The sequence below is a fragment of the Buteo buteo genome, chromosome 22, assembly GCF_964188355.1.
Source record: "Buteo buteo chromosome 22, bButBut1.hap1.1, whole genome shotgun sequence".
NCBI lineage: Eukaryota > Metazoa > Chordata > Aves > Accipitriformes > Accipitridae > Buteo > Buteo buteo.
Genome location: NC_134192.1, coordinates 23,719,931 through 23,733,754, shown reverse-complemented (window position 1 = coordinate 23,733,754; position 13,824 = coordinate 23,719,931). Strand labels below are relative to the sequence as shown.

The following is a 13,824-nucleotide window of genomic DNA, read 5'->3' as shown; positions in this document are numbered from 1 at the left end:
TGCTCAAATCACTCAGGTCTATTAGTGACAACTGAGTGGGGATGAAAGCGTTACAGATGGAAGTTCATGCAGACAAGAGAGCATCTGCGGAAGAGTTGATAACGTTTGTTTTCCAGAAATGCTAGTCGGGTCAATCAGTGAACTGTTTCTGAATTGCTGTTTCCAAATGAAGCTCTGCTTAGCTTGCCAGGCTAGAGTATCGTGCTGTGATTTAATGTTAAAGACAACTTTGTGGTTGAATAAATTCCAGCAAGTATGTTCCCATTGCTGATGAACAACTTAAAAAATCAGCTAAACAGGATGTACTGATAAACACTGCAACATCAGCCAAAAGCTCACTATTGCTTTTCATGAAGCCCATATAAATAATTTTAAAATAAACATCTGACAGTCTCCCAACTTCTACCAATGTCCTTTGACAATTCATGGAAACAGGACTGTCTGTAAAGCACAGCGCTGCATTTTAGGGGGTGTTCATTGTGAGGCATTCTTATTTGAATCAGAGCCACTAGGTTTGGGTTTCTGAGGTTTCTGACCAGTCAGACATCAATGTCTACATTGTCTCCAAGACAGGAGTAGCTGCAGTGATGTTCTACTTCACACACTTGAACCACGACAGAGCAGAGAGTTAAACTGCTGAGCTACAGGGACAGTCGTGTGCTGCAAGCCAGAGGCCGACCCAGAAGAGGCAAAGCAGGGCAGATTCCTGGTGGCTTTCTGAAAATTCAGACAATTAGATCCCCTAAGAAGGTAAGGTCCTAGCCTCACTAATACATTTACCCCCTGGAATAAGGGTGAGGCTGGATTTCACCCCGTTGCTTGAAACAATTTAAGAAGTGCCACTGTTTGACATTGCTGGCAGGCAACTCCAGCAAGCGTAAACTGAGCTGCCTGCTTATTTAGTTCAAGAGAAATGTCAACCAAGGCTCAGGCGAGTGCTATAAAAAGCTGTTGGGAAGTTGGACTTCATCAGCAAGAGGACTTAGCACTAGGTGAAACAGAGCAACCACCAGCCAAGGCTCACGCATGGCTATGACCATCTACAGCCCCACCATCAGGAGGCAAGAGCAAAGCTGAACTTCGCAGGGAGGAGCAAGCAGAAACCTCAGGAGCGTTTCCATGGTCAGCTCGGAGCTCTGCTTGGAGAGGAGGAAGAGTGGGAGAGGAGGAAGGGCTGCCCTGCACGGAGCAGCACCCAGCTCCACTCGGGACCTTCTCCCACAGCAGCCCCGGGGGTGCCAAACCATCGCGTCGGGAGAGAAAACCACCGAGGACAAAGGCACGGGAACCCGATTTTGGGACAACCCCGCGTATGCCTGGCCGGGACTCAGCTCAGCAGGGCTGGGAACCCAGCGAGCGAGTCCCCCCGATGCAGGTGGGGGCTGCGAGCCAGCAGCAGCCGCAGCAGGGAGCCGCAGGCAAAGCAGCACCTTGCAGCACCCCGTGATGTCATCCAGGTCGCCGTGCACATGTAAACACGGCTGGCGCGGTGCAGCCAGGACACTCCACTTCCTCCCGCCAGCACAGTTGCGCTCAGCTGGGTTTCTGCCTGAAAAGGTAAGGCTGCTTTTAAGCTCTCTCTTTGCAAGCTAGAACCCTCGTTCGCGAGCCTATGCTGTTTCTTACAAAAAAAAGTTGAGCTCCTCTGGCTTTTTCTTAGGGGTTGGCTCTTGCCGGGAGGAGATTTGTGGCACTTTTGAGGCTTGAAAAAAACAGCAGCCCTCCTTGCACGCCAATCCTCTGTATGAACACATGGAGGAGTTGAAACAGCGGCTGCCTGAAGTTGCTGTTGCTAGAGAAAGCAAAATGCTAGAGCGTGGGCAATTAGCGGGTCTCCAACTGTTCTCCAGTGTCATTGCTAGGTACAATTTCCTTCTTTTGCCTGATTTCTCAGGGAATATCTTTTATTTTAAAATCATACTTGACAGTAAGGGAAACTTGCAAATCTGTTTTTTCTAACGGTGATTTATATTACCATAAAAAAAATCCACATGCTGCCTGTCTTTGTGGCATCCAACGCTCTTTGACTGAATTGCAACAGTAGGAAATTAATTAATATTAGTCAGTGGGACACAATATGGCAAAAATAGCAAGATTGCTTGGGCTTGTTTTTCTTAACGAGAACCCTGAGGCAGTTTTAATTCATAATTCAGACTGCAGTCACTGGTCTGGATTAACACTTAACTTACTTCAGGGACTGAAGCTTTTAAACCCTGCTTTGTAAAAGGTGGTTCACTGATGGGCTTGTATTCACTTGCACCGGCAGCTCGCCTCTGACGGGAGCACAGCAATATAGCACATGTGCAATTTGGCACTTACAGACAGGATTCATAGTGGGTGGCTCCTGAATCTGAAATTTCTTAAAGTAAATCAAAAGGGAACCGCACCAAAGGTGAGTCAAATCTGGCTTCCCGCACATTTATGTAGGAGAGGACTTCAGCAGCAGGCTGGAGCAGTAGGATGTGTGAAGTAAGAGTGTGATTTTTGTTCAAGGGCATGTTTTCTGGGTCAAGTGAAAGTGCTGGGAGCCTGGCTCCAGTGCGAACATCACCAGCCAGGGGAACTGTATCCATGATGGAAGTCCATCCGTGGGACAGCCCTCGCCAGCCTGGAGCAAGAGCTCCAAGAGGGCTGCCGGCATCCTGCTGCGTGTGCGTGTCCTGCTTCTTCAGCTGCCGGAGCTGCAGAAGTGAGAATTAGATTAGTGTTGCAAAACGAAAACATCTCATCACAACAGATCAAACAACCGAGATCTGCTCTTTTTTTGTGGAAGAAGAAAACCAGAAAAAGTACCCTTAACTGTAGAACTTTCCACTTCTGACTGCAGAGGTTTCACACTGAAGTGCGAGTGCAATAACGTGAGACATTCACGGCCACGCAATGAGGGCAGAGTGTAGAGGCATTTGTGTCTTAATCAAATCAATTAACCTGTCTGCTGATGGGCATGCCAGAAAGATCCAGGACTCTGGAACGATATTCCTGTGCTTCTCAGTCCCGTCAAGATGAACATCTTTTTCCTAGAAATGCCATGTTTAGCTTCCAAACATCCAGCTACAAGGAATAATGTGCACACTTCATTATGTCCTTACTGCAACAGCCTCAGAAATACAGACTCTATTTAAAATGTAAAAAACAGTAGTTAGATAAAAGTGTATTTATTTAGTACAATTTTTTTTTTGAAATTTCATATTCTGAAAACAATGTTGCAGTAGGAGCTGTCTCCCTGCAATACGCAAATAAGTGTCAATAAAATCTGATGGAGATTTTCAGCCTTCTACCTTTGCTGTACACACATCATGCAGCAAATGGCTCTGCTTTCTTTACAGCTTTGGAGACTAATTTCAGACATTCAATGGTATCTCTGTGTGTCTGCTTTTGTGCACAGGTGGGAAGATAAGGAGACAGTTTGGGATTAAGCTTCAATTTGAACAAGAGAAGTGGGAGGAAGGGCTGAAATGCAATCATTTTGTAGTCCCCTGTGCATATGCCTGGGTGCATTTTGTCCAAAGAGATGGTTTAATCTCATTATATTTTTATGACACTGTAATGAAGTCATTTATTCTCAGAAAGTGCCCTGTTCTCATGAGCCAGCAGACATCACCCATGTATGTGTTAATTGTATTAATGCTTTTGCACTGCCAGCCAGGTCATCCTGCTCAGTCCACTTCAATATAAATGGCCTGACCCCAAGTTCATTGAATGCAAAGGAGAGGCTTTTCCTGACTCCGCGGACCATACCTTTCCTGTTCGTCAATCACGGTGTAACGTTTGCTCAGGGTGGTGGGGATGGGACATCACCTGCATTTCCACAGGTTGGGAAATGGCTCCAAGGTTCAAAGCGGCTCTCTGGCCTCCATCAAAGTGCAGCTTTTCAGGTGTCTTCTGCCTGTAAATACCAGCAATATAAGGACTACTCCTGGGGGCATTTTTTTTTCCTAGTATCAGTTATTCAGCAACACGAGAGTTTTTCAATTTGGGATCACCCTAGAAGATAGCAACATGAACTCATGAGACCATAGTCACACCACCGCCTCTGCCTCCTGCCACTCAGACAGCCCTAGTCCCTTGGGGACAGAAAAATATCTTAAAGAGGAGGGCAAAGAAATGAAATCTTGATTAACTCTGACACCTTGTGGACAATTAGCAGATGAAGATGAAGGCTGCTGGGGGAAATCTCTCCTTGCTTTGGGCTCCACCAGGGTCTCAGGCATGCTGCAGCCTTTGCAGCCCAGCCCTGTGCTTGTCTGCGTGCCTGGGCACAGTTTGCTGCAATCAGAAAGTAAAGGCTGATTTCTGGTATTGAGCGTGTGCATTCAGTATCACCTTTGTGTTACAGCATACGCATCCTGGACACGTCGGTTTACCCTAAATGGCTCCATTCAGAAGCCAGTTTGAGTCAGCAGCCTGAACTTGACTATTCTGATTGCTGACATTGCGGTTCAGTCCTTAGCTGTCACATGAAATGTAAATAAGGGCTAACTGTATCTAGGGACCTCAGTAAGCAAACTGACTGTTATGACTCATTTGAACTGAAGAACACAGGTCCATTGGCCAGCATTTAAATATAAGTGTGTCCTTAAAATAGAACATTTTGCAAATGTACCTGATCCTCCATGATTTCAATGGCCATTTAGCACTTGTGTTTTGGAGGGGCACCAGGCAGTCAGCCTAACCTTGACATCCAAGGGAAACCAGGCAGCTAGTAACTTTGAAAGTGGCTCTTTAATGGCTTCTTGGGAAAGTGGGAGGTCACCTGAAGGGACAGAAATTGGGTGTAGTGAGTGGTGCTCTTACTGGAGGCAAGGGCAGCAGACAGCATGTCCAGCTAGAGCTGCAGATGAACCAGATGGAAAGGAAACACAAACCTCCAGAGCACCAGAAATTCACAGCCCTCTCAAGAAATGGGATGGAACCCCAATTTACCTCTCTGAGAAGCAATGCCCTGACCGAACACCCCAGTGCTCAGCTCCATGCCCTGACCACTCCCTGTCTCAGTGTCCTGAGGAGCACCAGAAAGGAGAGCAGGAGGCCTCCCATGTTGCTTCTCAGACCATTGCATTCAACGTTGCTTATCTCCTCTTCTCATGGAGATAAGGCCATGGGCCAGATGCGTCTTTCCCCCTTGTTTCCAGTACCCTTTGAGCCTCTTCCCTCCTCATGGGCACATTATGGCCTCGTGATAGGAGCAAGGCTGTGGTGTCCTGGGATGGGGACAGCTGGGGACACCCCACCACGGAGCACAGCATCTCGTCCCAGAGCTGCCCTGGGGCGAGGGTTACTGGGAGCGAACGGCAAGACTGGAGGGATTGTGCTGGAGGGAAAAAACCAGCCTGGGATGTGTGCTCCGAGGCACCTGGCCTCCATGTACTCGTGCCGTCTTGGTGAAGGAAGGGGATTAGAGAGAGGGTTTCTTGACTGCAGCACTTCTTTGATGTTTGGTGCAACTGAAGGATGTAGCCCAGCTGCTAAAGCGAGGGTGTTGCAGGAGATAAACATGCAGACCTTGCTCTTTGAAGACTGTGAGAAAATGAAAGACAAGTTTAAAATGAAAAGCAAGAAAGTTGGCGGCAGCATCTGTCTGGGGAGCCTGCAGGAGCAGTGGTTAGGTGGGGCTCCTCACCGTCAGCATCAGCCAGAGCCACTGCACCGCGGTGAGGGTGGCCCGTGTCCCGTGCTGGGACCTTGCCACATCTGGGCATTTCTGGGGCCTGAATTACAACCCTTCCATTGCAGCCTTGAACAGTGTCTGTATGAGCTGCCAAGTCCAAGTACCGCAACGATTAACAAGCTGAGAAAACAGCTATTTGTGTTCTTTGTCACTTGAGAGCTCTAAGTGCTACTCTTTTTTTGTAACATGAAGGAAAAAAACATTAGTAACAGGGTACGAGTTACTAATATCTACCTACAGAGACTTTTTCTGGCAAATGCCCCTTGCCAGTGGTGCAGGAAATGAGTCAGAAGGAATGAATCAGTGTCTGCAGTGCCACATGAAATAGGAAGCTGATATTCAATTTTAACTGTTACATTAGACAAGGAGGGAATTGCTGTAATGAGAATTATAATGTTATGGGGAAATACCTGATAAAACCAACTGGCCTTACTGAAGACAAGTCCCAGTTACAAAAGCTGACAAAAGAAAGATGGCCCAACAGTTCAACACGTGACATTTTGCCATCCCTACTCATCTGAATCAAAGGAGGGGCAGAAATTGGAAGTATCTAAAAATAAAATTATCTGATGGAAAAAAGTATTAAACTGAGGCTGCTGGGGTGATGAGAAATGGAAGTTGGTGATCTGATTAGGTCTCTGCTTGTTACATTAGCTTAAACACACAGCACCACTGGCTGCATTTACAACAGTCAAACTTTTCAAGCCCACTCCCTGCTACCCTTTTCCACATGGCCTGTCCCCATCATGCCAGAGAATGTGGGTACATGAGGTCCACCGATGGGGTCAGGAGACATGCCACCCGCCCAATGCCTAATGTATAACTTAACAGCAGGTATGATTCGGTGGTTGACACCCATGTTTTGATCGTTGAGCCATGTGGTTGCTCACACAGAGAAGCTGGGCTATGGCACATCTTTCTTCCATGTATTCCTCCCCTGCTACCCAGAGACCAAACCACAGATGATCTCAAGGAGATGGCCAAAAGGATAGGCAGCTTCTCCTGCTCCTCTATTAGCAGTATGGCACAGCTTCACCCGTGCTTATGGCACTTGGACAGCCCAGCAAGGGGACTGACACGACAGGAATGGTCCCTCACGCCTGCATGAATAGTCTCTGAAAGGGCAGCTTTGAAGAAGATAGCAGGATGTTTTATACAGAAGACATTTCCAAACCTCTACTTTGTACTGAATAGCCAAACAGGAAATGCAAATGTGAATATTGACAACTCTTGCAGTGCCTTTGCCTTTACAGCCCCTGTTTTTGTTCTCTACAGGAATGACCCACCCACCCTATACCACGACAGATGTCTCCAGCAGCCCAGTCATGATGCAGAGCAATCAGACCTGCTCCAGTCACAATATAACGTTCAAAAACAGCCTGTACGCAGCCACGTACACCATCATATTCATCCCCGGCCTCCTGGCAAACAGCGCTGCCTTATGGGTCTTGTGCCGCTTCATCAGCAAGAAGAACAAAGCCGTCATCTTCATGATCAACCTGGCCATGGCCGACCTGGCTCATGTCCTTGCGCTGCCACTGCGAATATACTATTATATTAACTCTACGTGGCCTTTTGGGAGATTCCTTTGCTTACTGTGTTTCTACCTGAAGTACCTCAACATGTATGCCAGCATTTGTTTCCTCACCTGCATTAGCATCCAGAGGTATTTTTTCCTGTATCAGCCGTTCAAAGCCAAGGACTGGAAGCGGCGGTACGACGTAGCCATCAGCACCGCGGTGTGGCTCTTCGTTGGGGTGGCATGCTTGCCGTTCCCCATCATGCGCAGCTACGGGCTGGCCAAAACCACGAATACCTGCTTTGCAGACCTTCAAGTCCGGCAGATCGACAGCAAGGTGGCTACTGTGCTGATGACAGGCACGGCAGAGCTCTTGGGGTTCATCATCCCACTCATCGTTATTTTATTCTGTACTTGGAAAACAAAAGACTCTCTTCGGGGCTTCCAGATACCTCTGCAAAATAGCAGCGAGAGGCAGAAGGCTTTAAGGATGGTTTCCATGTGTGCCATTGTGTTCTGCGTGTGTTTTGCACCATACCACATCAACTTCTTTTTCTACATGTTGGTGAAAGAAAATGTCATTACAGACTGCTTCCTGAGTACCATTACACTCTATACCCAACCCTTTTGCTTAAGTCTTGCGAGTCTGGACTGCTGTTTGGATCCAATCCTGTATTTCTTTATGACTTCAGAGTTTCAGGACCAGATATCAAGGCACAGCAGCATGGTCATCAGGAGTCGGCTCATGAGCAAAGAGAGTGCCTCATCAATTAAGGAATGACAAGAAAACCAGCTTAAAAGAATGAAGATACTTCATATGAAATCTGAAACTGTTCTGTGATACCCAGTTACCAACTCTGTTGTGGAAGATCCTGCGAGTTTATTCAGGGGAGTTTTGTGGCAGTGGAAATCTGTCAATATATAGAAGATAGAACTCTATTTAAGACCGATGTGTTGGAAGCTGATGAGCGACCCAACTGGCGTGACTACACCTACCGCTGTGCCACCCATGTCTGACCTAGCTGGACTAGAAAATTTACAGGAGGGAGTGACAAAGCTTTTGCTAGGAAATGGTGGAAACGTCCCAGGAGCTTTTCTTCTATTTTCCCACCTCCATGGCTCTATGACCAAACCAAAGACAATCCCACATCCATACACTGACATTCGCTGTAGTGTCTTCTCTGCTAAAAACAGACAACATATACAAGAACCTGAAAATGGCCAGTAACAATAAACGGCAGTTTTGGTCTCCGCACTCAGGGCTGCGGACACGTGAAGGTTGGCAGCTTGCTTCAGCACAGCAATCCCAGCTTGCCGCTGCCCACGCATCCCACTTGTCACCATGCTTTCCTCTACTTCACCTTTCCCACACTCCCCCTCCCACAGTTGATTATTTCCCCCTCACCCAGCCCTAAGTTTGCTCCTTAATTGCTGTCGCGTCCCGTAACTTGCACCTACAGCTGGTGCAAGACCCTCTGTAAGACAAATTCTCCCAATGGCTCCTCAAACATTCCCGAGAGTGGGACCTGCCCTTGGTGCAAGTGACTTTCTTCCCCTCCAAGCTGCCCCCGTTGGCACTGGGCGGGGGGCATCAGCACAGGGTCTTTGCCTTCAGACCCCGAGGGGAAGGACCACTGGGAGCGTGCTGCAGGCTGGGCACGGCCGGATTCGGCATCGGCGCGGGCGGATTTGTCGATGCTGGTGGTACTGTTCAGGTCCTCGCTCCCTTCTGCGTGTGGCTTCTTGGGCCCAGAGGTATCTGCAATGGATCTGCCCCACGAAACCTTGGCTCAACGGGTTCAACTGACACATCTTTTTTAAAAGAGAAGTGTCCTTGCCAAGGTGTTTTCACCTTATAATTGGCTATGAAGATATGAAAAGCAGGGACAAGAAAGGATGCCATTTACCCCTTATTTTAAATTAGTGACAGCTCTTCGGCCAAGTTCACCCACTTTGTGTAACTTCAAGTGTATCCTCATGATACCTGGGGAGTGTTTTGGTTGAACACAGGCACTGATTTATTGCCTTTGAAAACCTGTGTTTTTTCAAAAGGAATTCTCAGTAAGCACCAGCATCTTACATGTTGCTACAAAAATAGAAGAAATACCAGAAACATTTGCTAAGTGTATTTTAAATCTAACTACTCAATTCCACGTAATTACATTTTAACTCAGCCAAAAATTTTCTGCATATTATGTTTTCCTACTTGACTGTTTTACAATAAAATGGGAAAAAGCAAACAATAGCCAGGTTGAAATAACCATTGCGCTGGAGTTCCTCTAAAAGGCAGCAAAGACATACTGATTAAATAGAGTAAACTCTCGTAGTTCTCCTTCCATTTGTGAGAAGATGATTATGGGCCACAGTACGATGAACTTGATCTTACATATAGATAAGTGAAAATACCAAAATATGCCTATCTGAAGGAAGTAACTGTCACAGAGAGAGTATTACTGCAGGCTTCTCGTTTTCTGGTGAGTAAGCTGCAGAGTAGGCAAACAGTCCATCTCCCACTGAAGTCGACAGAAATGTTTTCTTAGATTAAACGAGCAGTTCATTATGCCAATGATATACATACATGTTTACACACTGCAAGGTGTCCCTCTAAAAATGTGAGCAGAGGTTGATGCTCAGGTACACAGTTAAGCACGCATAATGATTTTTTTTGTCAATTTAGCAGTTTTCTCATAAGCTAGACACTGTATAATATTGTCAGTGAAGGAGACTTTAGTTTCAATGGTTATTTTGAGGACCTTGACCTGCTAGCATGTGACTGGGAGCTGTTTACAGGGATTTCTTTCTCATACAACTCTTCATTTTTCAGGTGAAAACAAGTTGAAGGCGCTGTTATGGTAACTATGTAGCTTGTCCTACATTTTTCTTTAAAAAAACTGATGCTTAAAAAATAAACGCATTTTTGCAAACATAAGCTGAGTTTTATAGTTAACACTTATACCTAGAAAACTGAATGGGATCAGCTCCTCCTTGAATCAAAGAGTTCAAGTGATGGAGTGCATCAACTTTTATTATTCTTAAACAGATTGCTCGCTTGTCTACAGAAAGGTTTTCACCCCACTCTAATATGACTGCTGTTTATTTGTTATTATTTTTTTTTAAACTAAAACACTTATATTGGATTTAGAGGTATTTTGGGGAGAGAGAGGTCCTCCGTGGGAATAGCTGTGCTGCAGGCTGTGTGTGACAAGTGACTGCTTTCATCCTTACGTGCAGGCAGGACCGCAGAAACCATCTCTCTGTATCTCATCCAACAATCATTTTGCAGATCCAAATCTATTCAGCTTAAAAAAGCACTCACCATTTACAAGACAACTGGTAAAGCAGAAATTGGTAACTATACTATACCCTACGTACTGAAAGTTATAATGTGGACCTGGCAGGGGAATACCTGCTCCAGCATCTGAATGTCCGAAGAGTGATAGTGGCTCTCCCAACCTTAACATTAACAATTAATTTGGTGGATGCATGAGAGATAACATTCCCCGTCACCATGATGGCATCCCCAAGCACCTTGGCTGCTCACACTCTCCCTCCGTCTTCTTGCCTCACTTGCTCTTTGAACTCCCTTAGACTCCCCAAAACTGTCCTTTTTCTATACTGCAGCCCCAGCCTGTAAGGAAGTCACACACTCAACACTTTCAGCCTTTCAAGTCAAATCGCTTTGATGTGCAGGAGGTTAGACAGCTTGGTCTAATGGTCTCTTCTGGCATGTGGGAAAGCATACTGGTTTTGGCTGGAAGAGAGTTATATTGGCTGTATGGTGCTTAGTTGCCGGATGGGGTTAAACCATGACACAAAGTTCGCCGAGATGGTCATGATGGTGAGCTAGCCTAGAGAGCAACAATTCAAAGTAAAAAAAAAGATCAAGGAAAACTTGGAATTTTCTGAAAGCACGTAGAATGTCAAAGACCATCAGTTTGGCCTCCACAAACCCACACGTGAAACTCAAAACCTTTAGTTCGAGTCCTCCAAAACCTCAGCAGTGTATGTCAGGAGAAGAACAGATGAATGCAGTGTTACTGCCAAGGTGAACAGTATTTCAGCTGCCTTCATGGCTGGGAGATGCTGGATCTGACACAAGACCTGGGGCTGCAGGTGTTGGCTTTGCCTGCCAGCACTCTCACGCTTTCAAAGGCACAACGTGCCCAGCTCCAGTTCCTGTAAATCACCCCGTTTCCTGTGACCAATAAAGATGTTTATTATTTTGACAAGAGGAAATATAATGTCATGATACTGCTCCTGAATTATCTCTTGTGCTGGTCCCACTGCCCAGACTCACCAACTATAAAAAGAGGACATCTTCAACCTTCTTGGGCAGACTCAAAAAAATGTCTTTCAAGAGAGATGCCGCAGAAAGGCAGAAGTTAACCAAGTCAAGAGGCTGGGTACAGCTTTGCCGGTTTGTGAAGGATGGATCTGAAGGGCTCCACTGGCACCTGGTGCCGGAGTCACCCTGCGTCAAGCTTCACCCTGATGGGAACTGCTCAGGGTGGAAACATGGTGAGGTCTCCAAGCCACCTACACTGACGGCAGTGCACGTCCTCTGACGGCACGGCCCTGGGCAAAACCGCGGCGTGACATATTCTTCTCTAGCACGAGCCATTCTCCTGTTAGCAAAAGAAAATGTGTTTCTTTGCAGTGCCAGCAAAAAAACATTCCATCTTAACTAGTATCGGAGGTCTGGTAATTCCTCTCCTGCTTGAGAAAGGGCCCTCCTGCGCTTGACAGCGAACGCATTTGGAAAGAAACTCCATGGGATTTAATGTCTTTCTGCAGCCTCAGGTTCTGAGCTGCAGGATCTTGCAAGTACCTCAGCTTCATTTTCTTTCCTTAAATGAAATTACCAGCACTCTATGCAGAGAAAAAACAAGATATGCTGTAAATGCAGGATAACAGCTCAACAACTAGGAGACAGCTCAAAAATATGAAAACCCTTCATTGCATTTAACAGATTTCAGGGCTATGACTGGTGCATTTTGACCAAAAATGCTGGGTCTATGGATTACACAAGGGCTTAGCCTGAAAAGGTAGGGAGCAACCGACAATTATTTGCTGCAAAAATAAATCAAAGCTTCCTAAAAACGCTGCCCCTGTAGAGACTGTTGTGCAGTAGCAAGAAGAACTATGTGTCACAGGGCACCAGGGACTCTCCCAGCCCCACGGGCTGTAGCCGACAGCTCCGGTCAAGTCACAGCAAGTCTCTGCACAAGGGGGAGTTGCTTTGTGTGAATAAGGCCTCCTCCTCCTGAATGGCCCACTGTTTTTCATACATCCTTCAGGTGCATCCTGTCAGATATTTCTAAATGCTGAGTGCTTAAAGAGATGCTGATCATATACATTTGGCCTTCTGCCCACAGGATACCAGGCTAAAGGTGAAGGTGACCTTTATCTGGAGGCCTTAGATAAAGTCTCACAGTTATTTAAAAATTCCTTTGTGTCATCTGCCTTTGAAAGTATAACATTGCATAGAGTAAAATGCACGTTTAGTAGCCATAACGAGCCAGAAGAGTAGAAATGCTAAACAAAAATATGCATTCCATTGAAAGAAGAATGGAGAGGTTGATTAATATATGTTAAAGGAGAGGCTTGAGGCTTGTCAATCCACCAGCCTTTCATGACCAGGAGGGTTGTTATCTTCTGCAAAAGTGTTCCAAAATGTCAATGAGCAGAGGAAGGACTCGACGTGGTTATGAACCCCAAGGTGTGAGTCTGACCCTTGCTATGGTCTGACATCCACTGACCTCTCCTTCCCCAGCAGCCCTGCTATAAACACATACCTAAAAATAAGGCTCAGAGATGGCTGGATAGGGCGCTGGGTATGTGCTGTGGACACAGAAGTAGGATGTCCTAGGGAGGGTATCCTGATAAAACAGCCACTTCACTTTGGGGTAAACCTTTACCCTCTGGAGAGGGATGGGGCGCAGCGCCAGCCCCCCTTCTGCAAATTTGTAAATGTTTTGCAAATACATCAGCACTGTTCTCTCTTCCAAGGATCAGCATCAGCTACTGAAAAAGTTGCACAAGAAGAAAACCTGGAATGATAAGCAGCTCTCACCTTCCAAATCACTTTGCTCTCAGCTGAGATGAGAAGCATGGGGCTTCACAGGCACTTATTTGCTAGCAGGCTACGTTTACGTGATGGATAAGCAAGCGGTAATGAAGAAACCCATAGATATGTCTTTAAAGGCTGGTATATAAACTGTATATAAACTGGTCTTGCCTTTGCCTTCAGGAGGATGTTGACTAACAGATTTGAGTAACTGCATCTCCACTGACCACAGGACACTTCAGGTCAAGCTTCCTTTTCTCCATTCTCTACGCTACTGTGGTGAAGCATCACTTCACGGCACGGGGCGCACTCAGGACCCGTGGTCAGCATCGCTGCCAGCACGGAGAAACCCTGGCAATCGCCCAGCCGGTGGGCTCAGCTGCTGTGGGGAAAGGCACACACTTGATCCCAGATCCTGAGCTGGTCACTTACTCCACAATTAAAGGTTATAATAACTTCCTTCTTTCGTTTCTCTTCCACAGTCATGTTTCTGTTAATATAGCAGGGTCATAGGACCAATTACAGAAAATAGATGAGTAGAGCAACAATAGTTCTATTTATACATTACCT

General features: G+C 46.3%; 1 protein-coding gene across 1 annotated transcript; it reads left to right on the top strand.

Annotated features, from left to right (window-relative positions):
- Positions 1-524: 524 nt before the first annotated feature.
- LOC142043153 (putative P2Y purinoceptor 10) lies at positions 525-10,136 on the top strand. The gene is made up of 2 exons (XM_075053965.1): positions 525-1,557; positions 6,944-10,136. Exon 2 carries the CDS (start codon positions 6,946-6,948, stop codon positions 7,966-7,968), a length of 1,023 nt encoding a protein of 340 aa, XP_074910066.1. The 5' UTR covers positions 525-1,557; positions 6,944-6,945; the 3' UTR covers positions 7,969-10,136.
- The last annotated feature ends 3,688 nt before the right edge of the window (positions 10,137-13,824 follow it).